The sequence below is a fragment of the Macaca fascicularis genome, chromosome 1, assembly GCF_037993035.2.
Source record: "Macaca fascicularis isolate 582-1 chromosome 1, T2T-MFA8v1.1".
Taxonomy (NCBI): domain Eukaryota; kingdom Metazoa; phylum Chordata; class Mammalia; order Primates; family Cercopithecidae; genus Macaca; species Macaca fascicularis.
The window spans coordinates 61898755-61917244 of NC_088375.1; the positions used below are offsets into that span (position 1 = coordinate 61898755).

At 54.4% G+C, this 18490-nt stretch overlaps 1 protein-coding gene and 1 long non-coding RNA gene across 21 annotated transcripts in view; one reads left to right on the forward strand and one right to left on the reverse strand.

Moving 5' to 3' along the window:
- Positions 1-832: 832 nt before the first annotated feature.
- Positions 833-18490, forward strand: part of SOX13 (SRY-box transcription factor 13) — a 54746-nt gene continuing 37088 nt past the window's right edge. For 18 of the 20 annotated variants that reach the window (XM_074033724.1, XM_074033729.1, XM_074033697.1 and 15 more), the window contains exon 1: positions 833-1430. Coding sequence is in view for 1 of the 20 variants with exons in the window: in XM_074033696.1 (XP_073889797.1) it covers positions 3157-3236 (80 nt within the window). In the remaining 19 variants the exon portion in view is untranslated. Of the gene's footprint in view, positions 1431-3087; positions 3237-13395; positions 13885-18490 lie in introns of those variants that run through there. The other 2 variants (XM_074033696.1, XM_074033699.1) reach the window with 2 other exon arrangements.
- On the reverse strand, positions 8907-16805 carry LOC141409774 (uncharacterized). Its single transcript, XR_012431823.1, has 2 exons — positions 16635-16805; positions 8907-9838 (listed from the first exon to the last, which is right to left on the reverse strand). It is a non-coding gene; the product is annotated as an uncharacterized lncRNA (long non-coding RNA).

The window sequence follows — 18490 nt, forward strand, 5'->3', positions numbered from 1 at the left end:
GGACAGGAGAAAATAAGAGATTTATATGAGAGGCTGCAAATGACAGGATTAGGGAGTGGTTGGAGATATCAGGAATCCATCTAGCTACAGGTGAGATCAGGTTTTTTGTTTGTTTGTTTGTTTGTTTGTTTTTTGAGCCGAGTCTCGCTCTGTCGCCCAGGCTGGAGTGCAATGGCTCGATCTTGGCTCACTGCAACCTCTGACTCCCGGGTTCAAGCGATTCTCCTGCCTTAGCCTTCCGAGTACGGGTGTTACAGGCGCGTGCCATCACGCCCGGCTAATTTTTTGTATTTTTAGTAGAGACGGGGTTTCACCATATTAGCCAGGATTGTCTCGATCTCCTGACCTAGTGATCCGCCCGCCTCGGCCTCCCAAATTGCTGGGATTACAGGCGTGAGCCACCGCGCCCGGCCGAGATCAGGTTCCCAGAGAAATGGGTTATTTAAAAACCCCGAGTTCAGGCTATCTGTCTGGAGGGGCTAGGAGGCTTGGAGTTGGACCAGTAACTTCTTAGGTCTAGCTTCAAGGAGTGAAGATTCTCTGTAGCGATCTGCATACCTGGGCAGTGGGAGCGGGCAGAATCCTTCTTTCTTCTCTTCTCTACACCCCCTCACTCCACCTCCACCCTCCACCGCCGCCCGGAAACCTTAAGCTTTCTCCTTTCCAACAGAGGTTTCCAGCTGTTGATGCCTGGATGGACCCGGCTGCAGGGAGGAGGAGGAAACTCTCTGTCCCTCCCTTCTTCTGCATGTCCCCACCCTCCCTCCCTCCCTCCTCCCCCCTCCCCCTGCGCGCTCTCAGTCTCCCTCCCTCTTTCTCCTCTAGGCTGTCCAGTAGCCTCGCAGCGGCGAGCAGCGAGCGCCCTGCTCCAGTCCCGGCTTGGAATTGAACTGTGTGAGCACGGGTCCTGGAACCCGGGTCCAGAACCGGCGAGCCCGGGTCTGAGCCCAGAGCTCAGCGGTCAGCCTCGTAGGCCCTGACTCGGAACCAAGCCGAGGCGCTGAGCGTGGAGCCGGAGAGCCGGAGAGCCGGAGAGCAGGGCGGGCCGGCCGGCTGCGCGTCGGACTAGTGGCGGAGCAGGACCGCGGAAGGCAGGGAGACGGCCGCAAACCCAGGGCAGAGGGCAGAGGGCAGAGAGCGGCCTGGCTCGGTGGAGAGGGCGCCGCCCGGCCGGAACCAAGCTCGCCGCCCGGGACGGCGGCCCCCCGTGGGGCGCGGACCCAGGGTGGCCGTGGGTCCGCAGCGACTCCCCGGCCGACGGCGGGGGGCGTGCCCCCTCCCAGCCCAGCCTCACCAACCTGGCCCGCCCGCGGCGTCGCGGGGGCATGTGAGCGGGAAGCGTAGGCTGCCAGCCGCGAGGACCGCACGGAGTTGGAGCAGGAGCGCGGAGCCGCGAGCCCCGAGCCCCGAGCCCCGCGCCTGGCTGAGTAGTAAGTGCACCCCTCCGCGCCATGATCGCGCCGTCGCGCCCATCTCCCCAGCCCGCTGAAGTTTGACACTTGCGCCCCTACGTTTCTGGGCAGCCACCGGCTCTCTTCCCTGCGAGTTTCCACCCCGTGCAAAGTTTTTCGAGGAGGGACGGACCCTCACCTACCCCCAACAACCCTGGGCAGAGGCGGCTCCTCCCTGGCCGACTTGGGTCCTTGTGGAAAGGGGTGGCAGCCTGTAAGGCAGTGCGTGGCTGTGTGTGTGTGTGTTTGTGTGTGTGTGTGTGTGTGTGTGTGTGCGCGCGCGCGCGCGCGCGCGCGTTCACCACGCGGGTCGAGCTTAGGGTGCACCCTCAACCCGCTCCTCGCCGACCGCAGAGGACTAGGTCTTTCTCATTAGCCCGACTATGCGCCTAGTTCAAGGATTTCTCAGTGGGAAGCCGAGGCGACCTGCGCGCGTCCTGCGTGGGGCTCAGGTGCCTGCGACGAGGCGCAGAGCTCCTCCGCCATGGTTGCGTGGGGTGCTGGGGGACAGACGCGCGCCCCTTGCCGCGGTTTCAGGGTCGTTCCCCAGCGGACCAGACTGGCGCCGCATCCTGTTTGTTTTCTGCTCCGGCTGCTCCCGTCCCACCCCCACCCCCACCCCAGGCTGCTTTTTACTATCCACACCTCCCGCCCTAGGATATCGTAGGTGAGCCTTTTCATCCCGATTCCGCTGCAAACGCTGATCGCGCCTAGGGGTAGGGAGATGCGGAGCGGGTAGTCACTCAGTTCCCAGCGGCTCGCCATTGTTTTCCCACCCCGCGCGTTCCGTACGTAAACACACACGCACACACAAGGTTGTGTGTGTGCGCCTGCTCTGGCTGCTTCCAGTCCCCAGGCGCGCAGGGATCGCCCGCGGGATTCGCCCAGCTGCCCGCATGGGTCTTCAGGCTGGAGGCGCTCCAGGACTAACTGGAGCTGGAGAAGGCAAGAGACGTGGGGGTTGCCGGAGAGTACCGGGCGGGGCAGTGAGCCGGGCCTGGGCGGGAAGTGAATTTTGAACTTCAGCCCTGGACCTTTCCGGGAGGACCCCGAACGCTGGAGCGGCGGCTCCCGCCCTGGAGGGCCCGCGGCAGCTGCAAAGACTCCGCTGGCGCTCTTGGCAGCCGCCACGGTGACAGAGGCTTGGAGGAAGCCGAAGAGTTTTCCTGGGAAGTTTGCTTTGACTCTCTGGGAATTTCCGGGCAGGACGCCTCGGCGCTGGCGCTGGCGCTGGCGAAGGGGTCTGGCCAAAGACGGCCAGAGACGATGCTGCTGGCTCTTGACCACTAGGCTGTACTTGGCTCTCAGTAGTCCAAGTAGGTGGGTCCCTACTTCCCGGAGTTCATGCCTTCCAAACCGGTATCCCCCAAACGATCACGACATGCCGGTTTCAAAGATGGGTGCAGAAGTCTGTTCGTTTCGCAGTCCTGGGAGGCAAGCTTGGTTCTGGCCGGGCGGCGCTCTCCGTCGAGCCAGGCCGCTCTCTGCCCTCTGCTCTCTGCCCTGGGCTTGGGGCGGTCTCCCTGCCTTCCGCGGTTCTGTTTTCGGACCCGTCCGACGCGGCGCCAGCCCGCTAGCTCCTTTTCTCCGGCTCCCCGGCTCCCAGGCTCCCCGACTCCGTAATCCGCGCCTCGGCGCAGTCGGGAGTCAGGGCCTGAGGCTGACCCCTGTTTCTACTGTGCTTCATTAGAAAGCACCTCGCAAGATGCTGGGATTCAGCACATTTGGATTCCAGTTCCCCATCGATGGGCAGCGTGGGTTCGGACTTTCCCGCATGCGAAATGGGTAGAGTAAGCAGCCATCTTTGAAACTGGCATGTCGTGATCGTTTGGGAGATACTGGTTTGGAAGGCATGATCTCCAGGAGGGTAGGGACCCACCTACCTGGATCATTGAGGGCCAAATATAGCCTAGTGGTTAAGAGTCCTGGAGCTGGAGTTAGATCCCGGATGCCCCTGGCGGTGTGGCTGTGGGCAATTTAACTTAACCTCTGTGCCTCAGTTTCCTCAGCCACAAAATAGGGTTAATATGAACGCTTCAAGGGGTTGACTTGAGGATTAAAAGCCTTAATAAAGTGAAACTGAGAACAGTGCCTGGTACATAATAAGTGCTAGATAAATATTAGCTGTTATTGCCATTATTATTTAACTGACCTTGTACAGAGCCCAGAAGAGCACTTGGCGTTTGTGCTCAACGAATCGATTATAATATCGCCCACTTCTGGAGACGAGGAGATCTTGTACTCTCTCCCACCCTTTCCTGATTCCAGCCCCTCAGATCAAACTTATCCTTCTTATTCCTTGTCTACTGCCATCTTCTTGAGTCTTTTTTCTTTTTCTTGTTTCCTTCCTTTCTCCCTCCCTTCACAATTTTCGTGAAAGCATTTCATTCCCTCCCTTCCTCATTCTTAAAAATCAATCTTGGCTCAACTGCAGTGTTCTCTCCATGGAAATCAGGTCCCAGGAAGGAAGTGTCTCCAAAAGGGTGTCCCTTGAGCATCCTCAGCCTGGGCTGCTGGATCAGGATTGGATGTGCATTTGTGTCTCTGGGGCTGGGTGAATTTCTAGAGAGAAGAGCCCAAGTGTCAGGGGCCCAGGGGAAGAATCAGGTGGGATGGGCTGGGACTGTCCCAGGAGGAGCCCTGCTCCCTGGGTAGCGTCTGTGTCTCCTGCTGCTGGACTCACTTGGAAACATGGAATAGCACAGCTGCCTGGGTAGACTGGATGTGGGATTTGGGGTGAGGGGCAAAAGTGTCACCTCCAACTTTCCACTTGCAGTTGGAGGATTTTCTAGGAATTTGGGTTTGTCACAAGTTCCTTGTCTGATTTGGGATTCTGCAAATGCATAGCAGAGGTAAGGGGTGAGCTGAGGAACCAGGAGGAAGAACAGGGTGCTGCTGTCCAGCCACACTGCCTTGGACAACAGGCTCCTGTCCTCCTTTCTCAGACCCTCCAACCTCCACCGCAGGCATGTGGGGGATGGCCAGAAGGTTGCTTCTTCGTGTTGGCGATCCTGCAATTGGCAGTTTTTAGTTATGACAACTGACACTGCAGTCACCCCATTCACTCCTTCAACAGAAATTGTTGACCACCTGCTATGTGCCAGGGCCTGTGCTACGCAGTGGGATAACAGGGGAGAACAAGACAGGCAGCGTGCCTGCCTTCAAAGAGGCGTCTTTCTATTGTGGGGAGACAGACAGTAAATAATTTTAAGTAACCAAGACTATCAGACTATGACATGCAATGTGAAAGAAATACCACAGGGTGATGTGATAGAAAACATATGTAGGTCAGGCAGTGGTGGCCCTAGATTGGGAGGCCAGTGAAGGCCACCTGGGGGAGAGGACAGCTCAGCCCAGGCCTTGAAGGGTGAGGAGCCAGCTGGCAGAGGGAATAGCAAATGAAACCCCCTAAGGCCAGAACAGGGGCAACAGCTATGTGGCTGGAGAGGAGAGACTGGAGAAATCAGAGAAATCAGAGGAGAGCCAGAGAGTAAGACTGATTAGGAGCCTGGATTTTATTGCAGGGTGATGGCAAGCCATCAGAGAGTTTTAAGTAGGGGAGTGACATGATCTGCTCCATGATTTTAAAAGATTATTTGGGACTAGTTGCCCCAAGGGAGGGAAATGGTGGCTGAGGGATGGGATGGAGAAAAGATTGTTTTTTCTGTAGACCCTTTCGTCCTTTCTGAATTTAGTACCGGGTGGGTATACAAACCATACCCCAAAACCTCCCCAAAACGTGGTTAATAGCAGTTTATAACCTGGAAAATTACATAAGAAGTGACAAAATCAGGATATAAAACTGCAGAGTACAGTCTTAGTCTTGTACAGAGAATTGCAAGTGTACACATGGCCATCGTGCACACACGCATGGACGGAATCTGGGAGGATGCATCAGAATATTTACAAGAGGTTAGCTCTGGATCCTAGACATATGGATGGTTTTAATTTCCTTATCTCCCATTTGTTTTTTTACTTTTCTACAATGGTCATGAATTATTTTTATTTGTTTGCTTGTTTATTTGCTTGTTTTGAGATGGACTCTCACTCTGTCGCCCAGGCTGGAGTGCAGTGGTGTGATCTTGGCTCACTGCAACCTCCACCTGCTGAGTTCAAGTGATTCTCCTGCCTCAGCCTCCTGAGTAGCTGGGACTACAGGTGTGTGCCACCACACCTGGCTAATTTTTTTGTATTTTTAGTAGAGACAGTATTTCACTATGTTGGTTTGGCTGGTCTCGAACTCCTGACCTCAAATGATCCCACCATCCTCGGCCTCCCAAAGTGCTGGGATTCTAGGTGTGAGCCACAGCACCCGGCCAAATTACTTTCATAAGTGAAAAATATGTACAACAGAGAGATCACTTTGGCTGCTAAGTAGTGAAGAGCTTCAAGGAGAGCAAGGATGGAATCAGGCAAGTTAGGAGGCTGACTTGATGACTTGGATTAGACTTGCTTGGGGAGGGCTTTCCACCTCCAACTCAGATTTTGTGATCAAGAGTGCCAGGGTCAGTCATGGATGATGTTCAGTGCTGCCTCGGCTCTGGAAAATACCCCACGTTCCACCTGCACCCTTATCCCCGTCATTCCTTCTGGTGGGAAAGTCCCATAGTGGACATTTTGCTACTGTGGTAATTGGTAGACTTAGGAAAACACATCCACAGTGAGAAGGATTTAGGGTCAGGAGAAATATTTGTCCCATAACATCTCCGAGCCTCTGTTTTCCCTCCTGTGAAATGGGACGGTAACAGTGATAATACCTTCCTTTTTTTTTTTTTTTTGGAGATGGAATTTCGATTTTGTTGCCTGGGCTGGAGTGCAAATGGCGCGATCTCGGCTCACTGCAACCTCTGCCTCCCAGGTTCAAGTGATTCTTCTGCCTCAGCGTCTTGAGTAGCTGGGATTACAGGCACCCACCACCACGTCCGGCTAATGTTTTTTTTTTTTTTTTTTTTGGCAACAGAGTCTCACTCATCATGCAGTGTGTAATCTCAGCTCACTGCAACCTCCGCCTCCCAGGTTCAAGTGATTCTCCTGCCTCAGCCTCCTGAGTTGCTGGGACTACAGGCACGTGCCATGACGCCCGGCTAATTTTTGTATTTTTAGTAGAGACGAGGTTTTGCCATGTTGGCCAGGCTGGTCTTGGACTCCTGACCTTAGGTGATCTGCCCACCTCGGCCTCCCAAAGTGCTGGGATTACAGACGCAAGCCACCGCCCCCGGCCAATACCTTCCTCTTAGAACTGTTGGGAGGCTAATGGCTGATGATGTCTATAGCAACAGCGCTCCACGAATAGTAAGCTGGGGTTTGCTATTACCAGACAAGTGTTGGTTGAGCTAGGCCTATTCCACCAAGGGATCTAGGTGTCCTTGCCCTTGAGAGGCTGACACTGGATTCTACAAAGGTTTTCTCCTCTCTGGGGGTGCTTTGAGATTGGTCCTTATTGGGCAGCTCCCCTGGGTAAGTCTCCAGGAAGCTGACACCACCGGAAAAAGTGGAATTCAAATGCAGCTGTGCTCCTGAGCCCCCTCCCCCAGCCACATTCAGGGGTGAAGCTGAGTGTTTGAAAAGGGCTCTGTGCTGGGAGGGCCGGCCAGGCACACAGGCACACAGTAAATCGTGCTTTGAATGGGAGTTATTTTTGTGCTCAGTGTTTGCTTAAGAGGGCTCGCTCCTGCCTGAACTCGTTGCGGTCCTCACCCTTTGCTAGTCCCCTTTCTGGAACCCGGATGTGTCAGCCAGGGAGGCCATCACAATGCCTTTTACCAGATGGGGAACTAGACCCATGGAGGATTGCTTTCCCTCTCCTGTCAGCTCCCTGCCCCGAAGCAGGAAGGCATGCTCTGGATGGTGGTCTTTGCCTCGGTGACTGCCTGCCTTTTGACTGGCCTTTCCTTAGTTCTTGGGAAGACTTGGTTCAAAGATTGCTGCAGGCCAGCTCAGCAGGGTTCCTCCGACCTCCGTCAGCTTCTCTGATCAAGAGTGACTGCTCTTTAAAAAATGTAAATACTTTCTCGGAGGAGCAGTGATATGGTAGTTCCCTCCTAAGAGCACTTGTATGCCATGGACCCAACTTAAAGCCCCATGATGATGAAGCCTTTGCAGCTCCCCTAGGAAAAGATTTCTGAGTCAGGCGCGGTGGCTCGCGCCTGTAATCCCAGCACTTTGGGAGACTGAGGTGGGCGGATCACGAGGTCAGGAGATCGAGACCATTCTGGCTAACACGGTGGAACCCCGTCTCTACTAAAAATACAAAAAAAGTAGCCGGGTGTGGCGGTGTGCACCTGTAGTCCCAGCTGCTGGGGAGGCGGAGGCAGAAGAATGGTGTGAACCTGGAGCCTAGATCACTCCACCACTGCACTTCAGCCTGGGTGTCAGAGCAAGACTCTGTCCCAAAAAAAAAAAAAAAAAAAAAATTCTGCCCAGTCTGTGTAGTCCACAGCATAGAACCTTTTTTTTTTTTTTTGAGACAGAGTCTTGCCCTGCCTCCCAGGCCTGAGTGCAGTGGTGCAATCTTGGCTTACTGCAACCTCCGCCTTCTGGATTCAAGCAATTCTGCCTCCGTCTCCTGAGTAGCTGAGATTACAGGCGTGCGCCACCATGCCTGGCTAATTTTTGTATTTTTAGGAGAGATGGGGTTTCACTGTGTTGGCCATGGCTGATCTCAAACTCCTGACCTCAGGTGATCCGCCCACCTCAGCCTCTCAAAGTGCTGGGATTACAGGTGAGAACCACCAAGCCTGGCCTCACAGCATAGAACCTTGTAGCTACAACCTGCTACTCCAGGTGGCTCTCCTGCCTTAGTGGGTGGCAGGAGGTCCTTCTTGCTTTTGGAAGACCCCTCTCCTTCCATGGACTGCGTCTTTTGTGAAGGAGGCCCTGAGGCCTGCCTCCCTGCTCACTCCTGGCAGGAGCACATTGTGGTGCTGTCAGGGAGGATCTCAATGGTCTCAGATGGAACAGCAGCAGTGGTCAGACCTCCTAGAGGCTGTGAGGTGAGGAGGAAGTGGCTGAGGTTTCCTCTGCCTCCTCCTGAGGTCATCCATGGGCAAACCAAAGCCCCAGGATGTGTTGTGTGTGTGGCCTGGTATCTCAGAGTGCTGAGTGTACACAGGATGTGCCACGCTAGGAGACGTCCCGAGATCTGTACCCACATGTTGAGGGCTTCAGCCAGGGGTGTTTTTTTTGGGGAAAGGAATGTGTATGGCACAGTAGAGGAAAAGAAGTTAGAAGTGGGGACAGTATCTCCAGCTGCCACCTTTTTTCCCAAATAGCTTTTGATACCCACACCCTTTTGGTCACAGGAAGTCTGACACTGGGAAGTCATCAAATTTGGAATTCAGTTCCCTCCACTCTCCCCGCAATGGTGGCCTTAGCATTTAAATAGCCTTGGCATGAAGCCCCATAAACTGCCCCAGGGATTGGGGCAGGGTTGGGGGGAAGGGTATTAGTGTTACCCCCCGACATTGTCCCCCTGTGTCTTCCGGGGACATGTCCAAGCTAGGGTGTCAGTGTTTTGGCTTGAGAGGAGAGAGAAGGGGCCACAGACTGGGCAGGAGCCCTCCTGGCTCCCCTCCCGCTCTGGTGGTTTTGGTCCTAATCCCTGCCTGCCAAGCCCAGAGCTCCCTGGGGGATCCGCCCCAGAGGAGGCCAGACTGTTCTCCTCCCCTCTGCCTTACCTCCCCCAGTCCCCGCCCCCTGCTTGACTGAGAATGGAATGTGCAGCCTGTGGAACAAGATGGGGTGAGAACTAGTTCCCAGAGGACCTTGGTCCCGCCCCCTCCCATCCCCCAACAAAGGGGGTGAGGAATCTGGGGGCAGGGCCTGCTCCCAGGTATGGCTGATGGTGCCCCGATGCAGACTCAGGTCCTGTGCTGAGTTGGTGCAGAGAAAGGCAGGTGCTGTGGGGGTCCAGGACTAGCCATTTGAAGGTTTTCTTGTAAGTCCAGCATGCGGGACAGGTGCTGAGTTAGAGGAGGTGCAGCAGGCAGAGCAGCTCTAACTCCAGCTCCTGTAGCTGGGGGTGGTCAATATTCTTTGTTGGCCTCTTTTTTTTTTTTTTGAAACGGAGTTTTGCTCTTGTTGGCCAGGCTGGTGTGTGCAATAGGGCCATCTCGGCTCACAGCAACCTCCACCTCCCAGGTTCAAGCGATTCTCCTGCCTCAGCCTCCGGAGTAGCTGGGATTACAGGCATGCGCTACCATGCCCGGCTAATTTTTTGTATTTTTAATAGAGACGAGATTTCTCTGTGTTGGTCAGGCTGGTCTCGAATTCCGGACCTCAGGTGATCCGCCCGCCTTGGCCTCCCAAAGTGCTGGGATTACAGGCGTGACTTCTTTTTTTTTTTTCAAAGATCGTGGCTCATATTCATTTTCTTATTTCTGTAGTCTCTAAAAGTAATACAGCAATGTGTAGCACCTTTGTCATCAGGATGAAAAGGATTTAAAATACATCTAATATTGCCAGATAGTGAAACAGAAATGTCATCGTGTTTGTTTCCACGGAAGACCAAGAGGAGGCACGGCTTGACCAGTGCTAAGAGGGATCTGGCAGGAGGAGTGGTTGTGGAAATGTGTCAGACTGGGCTGATGCCCTTTCACGATGACAACTGAGTGGGCCCCATGGAACCCCTGGCGGGCTCTGGGGGCAGGGGTGGGGGGGTTGCCCGGGACTCATGGGGCCTCCTGCTTTGGCCCTGGGGCCTAGGAAAGGCCAGACAGGGAGGGGAGCCTTGGCGTGAGCTGCCTTCACACTGACTTAAAAGCATTAACTCTTGCCTGGCCACACAAGGCAGGACCTGGCATTCCTCAGAGTGGAGGGTGAGGAGGGTTTTCTGTCTCAGCCCTCAGCCTGTGCGGGGTGTGAGGTCCCTCACCCTCACGCGAACAACCTCTCCCCACCCTCCAGCCCTACTGGAGTCTGAAGTCACTCAACCATCCCTGTGAGGTTTTGGTTCGGGCCTGTTCCAGGAGGGTGGGGTAGGGTGGGGAAAGAAGGGGGAATAAAAGGTAATGAGGAGGGGTGGAAGGAAGCCTGTGTGCAGGTACAGCCGGCACTCAGGCAGGTGGGGTGAGGGCAGTGGGGCTTGAATAGGGTGCTCTTGAAAGCAGAGGGAGTGGCCCCTTCAGTCCCTGCCATTTCTCAGGCTTGTGTGGCTCCTTGTTTCTCGGCTGCTGGTGGGGTGTGTGTATGTGGTGGGGAGAGGTGGCTAAGTGTGATGTGTGTGTGATTGTAATGTGAGTGGTGTGTGTGTGTGTGTGTGTGTGTGGAGGGCCAGGTGTGTGTGCGTTTGTGGAGGACTGAGTGTGATGTGTGTATCTGTGAGTGTGATGAGTGTGTGTGTGGAGGGCCAGGTGTGGTGTATGTGTTTATGTGTGCAGACAGGCAGGGGCCTGTGCTCTTGAGACCCCGACCAGGCTCTTCCGACCCGTGGGAACCAGGCGGGGCCTCTGAGAACTCCAGGGAGACAGTGGGGACATTAGACAGATGTCAAGAAGGAAGGGAGAGTAGAATGGAAGAAAAAGGAAGAAGCAGAACAGCCCCACAGCTTCCGGTGCCCCAAGCAGGTTGGGGTTTTAATCCCAGTATATCTGGGGAGGGCCAGTAGTAGGCTATCACCCCCTTCCCTCCTTTTGCTATCAACTTGGTTTCCAGGGCAATCATGGAACCCCAGCCATCCCCCTTGCCCAGGAGCACTTAATATGGCAGTGTCTGGCCAGGGCAAGGAGCTGAGGAAGAGAAGAGTGGTTGAGAAAGACTCAATGGTGGGCTCCCTAACTGGGGCTGGTGGGGCAGGGAGAGGAGGCCTCTCCTCTTAGTTGGGTAAGGTACCTTAGTCAGTAAACTCCTAGGGACCAGAACAGGAAACAGGGTCAGAGAACAGAGGAAGGGGACCTGTGTCAAATCTTGACTTAGGTAGAGGTGGGTAGCAAGAGGGCTTTCTCTTTCATATCTGAGGTAGACAAGGGATGGACTTGACTGCTCTCGGCCAGAGAATCCTTGAAATGGGTTACAAGTCTAGGTGAATGGGCCTGTCTTAGAGTTGTGCAATGCACGGTCTGTACAACTGTACACAACGGCCTGTTGGAACTGGCTGAAAGCATCAGGAACCTTTGGTTTTCGTAATGTAAATTCCCCTTTTCTTCTACTGGGTTCACCTGACCTTAGATCCATACTCCTCACCATGGTGGCACTCTCCATTTGGGACTGATTTTGGCTATCTGTGTTGCCCTTTTCTGGGCACTGATTAACTTGAAGTTTGGAGAACCAGAATTGTGTGTGTGTGTTGGGGGGGAGGAAGGGGGGTTGTGTGTGAGTGTTGGTGTGTTTGGCAGTTTAGAGAGGGTCTGTTGGACCGTTGACACCCTTTATTGAGCCTGAGCCCTCCTGGGCCAATTGGCCACAGGTGTAAGGGACCTCCTGACTGCGGAGCCAGGACTGATGGGGTTTAGGAGCTCTCAGATGGGGCATGTAAGACTGAAAGGAGGCACATGGGGAAGAGGGGAAGTTTCTGCCTCACCTGATAGCAACCCCTGCCCCAGGCCCTTCTTCTGTTCCTCAACTCACAGGGTCTTCTCTATATCCCTGCCTTCTCTCTCCACCTCCCACCATCTAAATTCATCCATTCCTTGCCCTTCAGGATCCGTGCTCCTTGATCTCTAAGGAGATAGCTTGGCTAGTTAGCTTTACCAATCTAGGTGCATGGACAGATTAACAGGTAACTCCAGAAGCACACTGGCCTTTTAAGCAGCCACGGGGCCTTACTAATCCAAGAGGTGATTGAAAAGCAGGAACTTGGGGTGGAGATGGAGTGGATGTTGGGGCCTGTAGGGGCCTTCTCCGGTCCTCCGTCCCTGAGGCAGGTATGTAGGGAGCACCTGCCTTGTGGCTATGCCGGGCCACCCTGGGCTGGGGCTGAAAGACCATGAGGCCAGCACAGCCCTTACACAGCTTTGAGAAAATGAAGTAAGTAACTGATACCGGTACTGACAAACCGAGGGGAGGGAGGGACAGGGCAGGATGCTTCGGGAGCGCCCACACCAGATTTGGGCAACCAGGGAAAGTTCCCTGAAAGACATAACATAAAGACCTGGAGGGTGGGGGGAGAGAACAGGTCAGAGGGAGGAGAAGGTCATAAGCGCAGGTCCCCTCCACATCTCCCAGCGGCCCCACCTGGGCCTCTAAGGGCATATCAGATGGTCCTATTCCTCACCAAGGACCCGGGCACACTATGACTTTGCGGGGAGAGTGAGTACTGGGCATTTGAAGACAAGGTGGCCAGGGGCTCCCAGAGCTCAGGGGCCTTATTCAGCTACAAGTTGTGTGTGCCAGCACAGGGGAGGAGGGTTTTGGTGTGCACTAACATACATGGGGGCCCTGCCTATGGGGGCCCTGGGGATGGGGGCTGCCTGTGGTGTGGTGCTGTGGGTTCAAGCGGGACTTGGGCACTGTATGGTGTGTGGCCCAAGCTGCTGGGGGATTGAAACCCCAAGCCTCTCGCAGGCAGCTGTGGGGGGTGCAGGATTGCTAGGGCCAACTGCAAATTAGCCAGGCTGGCATTAAATGCCTTTGCTGCCTCTCTCCTCCTGTCCCTCCCTACCCTCCCGAAAATCAACAACTGTGTCAACAGCAGGGTGATTGTGCTTGGCCAGCAGCCTCCAGGGCTGCCAGGACCAGGCAGGTGCTGGCAGGGGCTGCTGGAGCCCCACGCTGGGAGCAGGCTGGGCCTAGCTGCCAGGGCTGCAGGATAAACAAGGCCGCACACAGGCTGGGCCGGGAGGGAGGCCACAGGCAGGCAGGAGGCGAGAACAGGTGTCTCAGGAGCTCTGTAGACACAAAGGGCCTCTTGTCTCCTCCTTCCTGGCCCCAGGGAGCCGCCCCCCTCCTCCCTCCTCTCAGACCCCGCCCAGAGATCAGTGACCTGGTCAGCAAGGGGGTGCTGTCTTCCAGATTCACCCCCTGCCTCTCAGGGTTTGTTGTTCTTGCTTGAGACAGAGGTGAGACCGGACCATGTGGGGGTGGGGCGCATTAGCCCGAGAGGCAGGAAATCTGCCTCTGAGCGAATCCACTAGCTCTGAGGTCTCTGTGTGTCTCAGTTTCCTTGCTGGAAAGAATCTCTTCCCCCTGGGACACCCAAACGTGAAATGGATGGGAGATGGGAAAGCACCTGGAGCTTTGGGGAAGAAAGATGTGGTGGACGTCAGGAGTGATGGAAGCTAGGGTGAGACCTAAGGGATTCCAGGTGGGATTTAGGGCAGGAGGTGGCCGGGGTGTGGCAACCCTCCTTCCTGCTCACCTATTTCTAAAGCAGACCTTTACAGAGCACCTACTGTGTGCCAGCCACTGCACTAGGAACTGGGGAGGACATGGAGAATAATACAGTACCGGTATAGACAGACAGGCAGCTTCTGGAGCCAGGCTGTCTGTGTGATCTTGGGTAAGTAATCTAACCTAACCATAGAGGTGATAACAACTGTACCTGCCGCAGGCTCATGGGGCTATTGTGATGGTGAAATGTAAAGATGTAAAGTATAGAGAAAGGATGTAAAACAGTGCCCGACATATAGTAAGGACCATTTAAAAGATGCCTGTTATTGTCCCTCTTCCTGAGAGCATATTAAGGACTCAAATCTAGTCAGAGCCTGGCGGGTAGAGAGGTAAACAAATAATGGCAGGTTGGTTAAGTACTAGACACCAGTGATGTCCAAGGTCTCTAGGATGCCCTGGAGAAATAATGAACTCTTCTACGATTGTTTGGAAGGGACTTATAAAGGACATCTAGGCTGAGTTTTGAGTGAGATATAAGAGTTTGCTGGTCAAGAATGTGGGAATTACAAAAGCAGAAAGTGCATGTTAAAAAAAAAAAAAAAAAGAGCCAGGCATGGTGGCTCACGCCTGTAATCCCAGCACTTTGGGAGGCCGAGGCGGGCAGATCACGAGGTCAGGAGATTGAGACCATCCTGGCTAACACGGTGAAACCCCGTCTCTACTAAAAATACAAAAACAAAATTAGCCGGGCGTGGTGACGGGCGCCTGTAGTCTCAGCTACTCCAGCCTGGGTGACAGAGTGAGACTCTGTCTCAAAAAGGAAGAAAGAAAGAAAGAATGTAGGAAGTGCCTTCTAGGCAGAGACACCATGTGAGGTGTGAAAGTATGAGTGTGTGCCTGAAGTATATGGTTGTGAGCACAGCTGGAGGGGTGGCCTGGGCCAGGTGTGGAGGGCCTGTGCAGCCTACCAGATGTGGAGCCATTTAATTTCTAATTTCTTTGAGCCATGTTTTCTTTATCCATAAAATGGGATAATGGTTCTCCCTTGTGGCAGGCTGATGGTACCGGTTAGAGAAAAATGTGTGCTGGGTGCACAGTTAATGGTAGCTATTTAGGTCCCTCTGTGATCTGGCGCATGTCCGAAGCCTGTCTGGGCCTTGGTCTCTAGATCTGTAACAAGGAGACAATGGTCTTTCTCCTTCCTTCCATGACTTCTGCAGACGCAAAAGGGCCAGGCTGCCCACCACCTGGGTAGATAAGTCAGGCTGAGAGGCCTAGGACTGCTTGCCTTATACAGAGGGGTCAGGTGCCCGCCTTCCCAGGGGCACCAGCTGGACCCTACTGGACTGAAGAGGAGGGAGCCTGACTCCATGGTGGCTGCAACTGTCTGTTCCAGGACCTTCCTGTAGTTTCCCAGGGGCTGCTCCCTGCGCATGAGGCGGTAGGGCCTTCTGTCCCACCTTTTCTTATGGGGGCTCCCTGACATCTCCCCTTTCTGGCTGTGCTGGTGTTTCGGGGGGGGGGGTGCTGGGGCCGGTGCTTCTACCGCTGACTGACAGCCCTGAGGGCACACAGGCCCTGGTCTAGCTTCTACTGCTAATGGCCTATATACCCTCAGGGCTGCCACTTAGCCACTTGGAGCCTCACTTCCCCCATCAGCAACTTGGGAAGGGAGCATTTTGAGTCCTCTTGATATAAAATAAGAATTCTGGTTCGCTGGAAATGGAGTTAGATGAGGGTGATGACAACCACACTGGCAGTTTTTGCTGCAGTTTAAAAGCTCAGATGTAGAGTCAGACACTTTCCCACAGCCCCGCACGGGATGCTTCTGTGGGGCTTGTCTCAGGGGTACCTCATAAAACCTACTTCGGAAGGGCAGGGAGCATCTAATCCTCAAATTTGGCAGATAAGGGAATTGGGAACCATCTAGGTGGTGGGGCTTCCAGAGTCCCACCTGGCTGTGGATCTGCAGGAATGAGGCTGGTCTATGCAGTATGTTCAGAACAAGTGACAACCCACACTGAGATCTTGCTTCAGAGTCCCCTGGCCTCCTGCCCTAGTGTCTTGCCATTGGTTTTGGGGAACTGGTGATGGGAAGGGCCAGGGCATCGAGCAATGTCTGGAGCCCACTGGGTCTCCTGACAGTCACAGGGAACCATCCTGAGACTGGATCTGGAAGGATGTGTGCTTATAGGGCCCTCATTTACTTTCTCCTCCCTCACTTCCCACCTTGGCTCTGGACTTAGCCCTGTTTTCTCTTCTTCCCCTGAGGTCATGTTTCTCAGATAGCCACAAGGTGGGCTGACACCAAGGAGAGGCATTGGTGTAAAGGGGATGCTGGTCGATTAGGCTGGGGACACTACTCTGGGTTCTCCTGGCCAGGTGGTCAGATGACTCCCTTTGGAGCCTTGGAAACTGCCCAAGTAAGAAACAGAGCGAGGCAGAAAGAGCAGCGGGGACACTCAGATTTTTCCAGGGGCTTTGTCCATATTTACATGCTATTTGCATATAACCAGTACGCTAAACATCATTTTATAATCTATCCCCAGGCACATTCAGATTTGCCTTTTACTCTTGTTCTTTCCAGAGATGGCTGGTTCTGCCTTTTTGTGCCTGTCTGTGTCTTCTTACTCTTGTTCCATTACCCCCACTCCCGGACAGAGGGGTAGGTGACTGGGAACAGTCAGTGTGGGGTAGGGGTCGTTCCTGCTGTCGAACTGGTCTGATCAGATGAGATCAGACCTGACCTCTCTGGGCTTAGCACAGAGAGCTGGATGCACAGGCCCAGCCTCCCCTCCTCACCCCACCCCAGCGGCCACCACCTCGCCTAGTCAGGGATCAGGGCACCATGCCTGGCACTCAGCAGGTGCCCATTAAATGTGAAGCAAAAGCTCAATTAGAGTTCAGACAAATACATACCATGCAGGCTTCTCGGGACCTGGCTTTTGAGCTCATGAAGGGAGATGCTGGTGGGTTGAGGGGAGCCTCTGGTGGTCCCGAGGGTGGGAGGAATTGATTTCCCTCTCAGCGACTGTGACCAGGGAGGCATTTCTTTCTCTGCTTGGCCTTGCAGGAAACAGTGTTGAGAATGAGAGGAGCAGAAAGGAAGAGCTAGGCCTTGTATTAATTTGTTTTTCAGATTGAGTCTCTGTTACTAGCAATTTATTACATCCGGGTCTCCAGCCAAGCACATTCTGTTCTCCAGTGTTGGGGGAAGATGCATGGGGGTGGGGTGGGGAAGAGGCTGGACAGGAAAGAGGAGCAGATCAACAATTTTATGACTGAGTGTGTGGTGTCTTGGCCTGTGCTAGAGGACGGTTTTAGCACAGGGCATTTTGAGCCCAGCCCTGCGTGGGGAGGCGCTCCTCTAGACGGCATGGCATTCCCATGCGAGCCCAGACAGCCCTGGGGAGCAGGGTGAATGGGCTTCCCTCCCACTCTCATGCCCGCCGGGCCTCAGGCTCCAGATTTCTCTGTGTGAAATGAGGTCAGGGCAGTGATGCTTGGAACAAAATCGTAGTTTCTTGAGGCAGTGGGGCCTGGGGAGATCGCTCCGAGTAACAGGGGAGCAGCTGTGTGAGGGGACCCTGGAAGAGGGGTAGCAGGCAAGGCGGCCACCCTGTGGAAAGAATGGTGCAAAAGCAAAACAACCCCCTCTCTGCAAAAGTGCTGAGCTGGTGGAATTTCACTTGGCGGCTGTGAGATCAGGGCAGTAGATAGAGCCCTGCGGGCACCAGGGCTGTGTGGGTGCAGGGGGTCCCGGAAGAGAGGGCAGGGGCAACACCTGTGACACCCCCTCCACTGAGCTGGCCTCCACATTGCCCAGGGCTCATCACTGGTCCCCATTCCTGGAGGTGCGTCCCTTACCTCCATTCACTTGTCACGTAAGTTGGTCTCATTCTTCCCATTTTCCCTCATTCTCTTCCCAACTGTGGCTTTGACTAGACGTAGCTACATCATCTAGTCTTCAAGGGGCCAGCATTGCGCAGAGGGCCATGGTGCCAGACAGCAGGGAACTCTAGTAGGAGGAACTCTGTCCGACCAGGATGGTGGTGCCTGAAGCCCCCGGGGCCTCTGCCTTATGGCTGGGCCTCTGGTGAGAGCCCAGGCTGCTTAGAGGAGAGTGAACCCTTCAGTAGTGATTTTTTGCATCCCAGCCACATCTCCAAGCTGGGTGCCATTGGATGGTTGTTGAAGGGCAGATTCACTGGAAGGATAAGAAGCTCTGGTGGGACTCTAGGAAGAGCCAGCACAGAGAATGTGTGTGTTGGGCAGTCGGGGAGAGAGGGTGTTGTTAGGCAGGGAGATCATGGGCCTAGTTTCCAGCTGTGAGGTTTGAACTATTATTATCCTCCACACCGAGCTGGTGGCCACTTAACCCTGAGGCTGGTTACTTGTCCTCTGTTCTCTGGGTTGACAGCCTCCTTCCTGACTAGCTCAAGACTGTTTTTTTTGAGATGTAGTCTCACTCTGTCGTCCAGGCTGGAGTGTAGTGGCATGACTGCAACCTCCACCTCCAGGGTTCAAGCGATTCTCCTGCCTCGGCCTCCCAAGTAGCTGGGATTACAGGTGTGTGCCACGATACCCGGCTAACTTTTTTGTATTTTTAGTAGAGACAGGGTTTCACTATGTTGACCAGGCTGGTCTTGAACTCCTGGCCTCAAGTGATCCACCCACCTCGGCCTCCCAAAGTGCTGGGATTACAGACATGAGCCACCATACCCGGCCAAGCTCAAGACTCTTGCCAGAGGTTCAGGAAAGGATGAACTCAGATT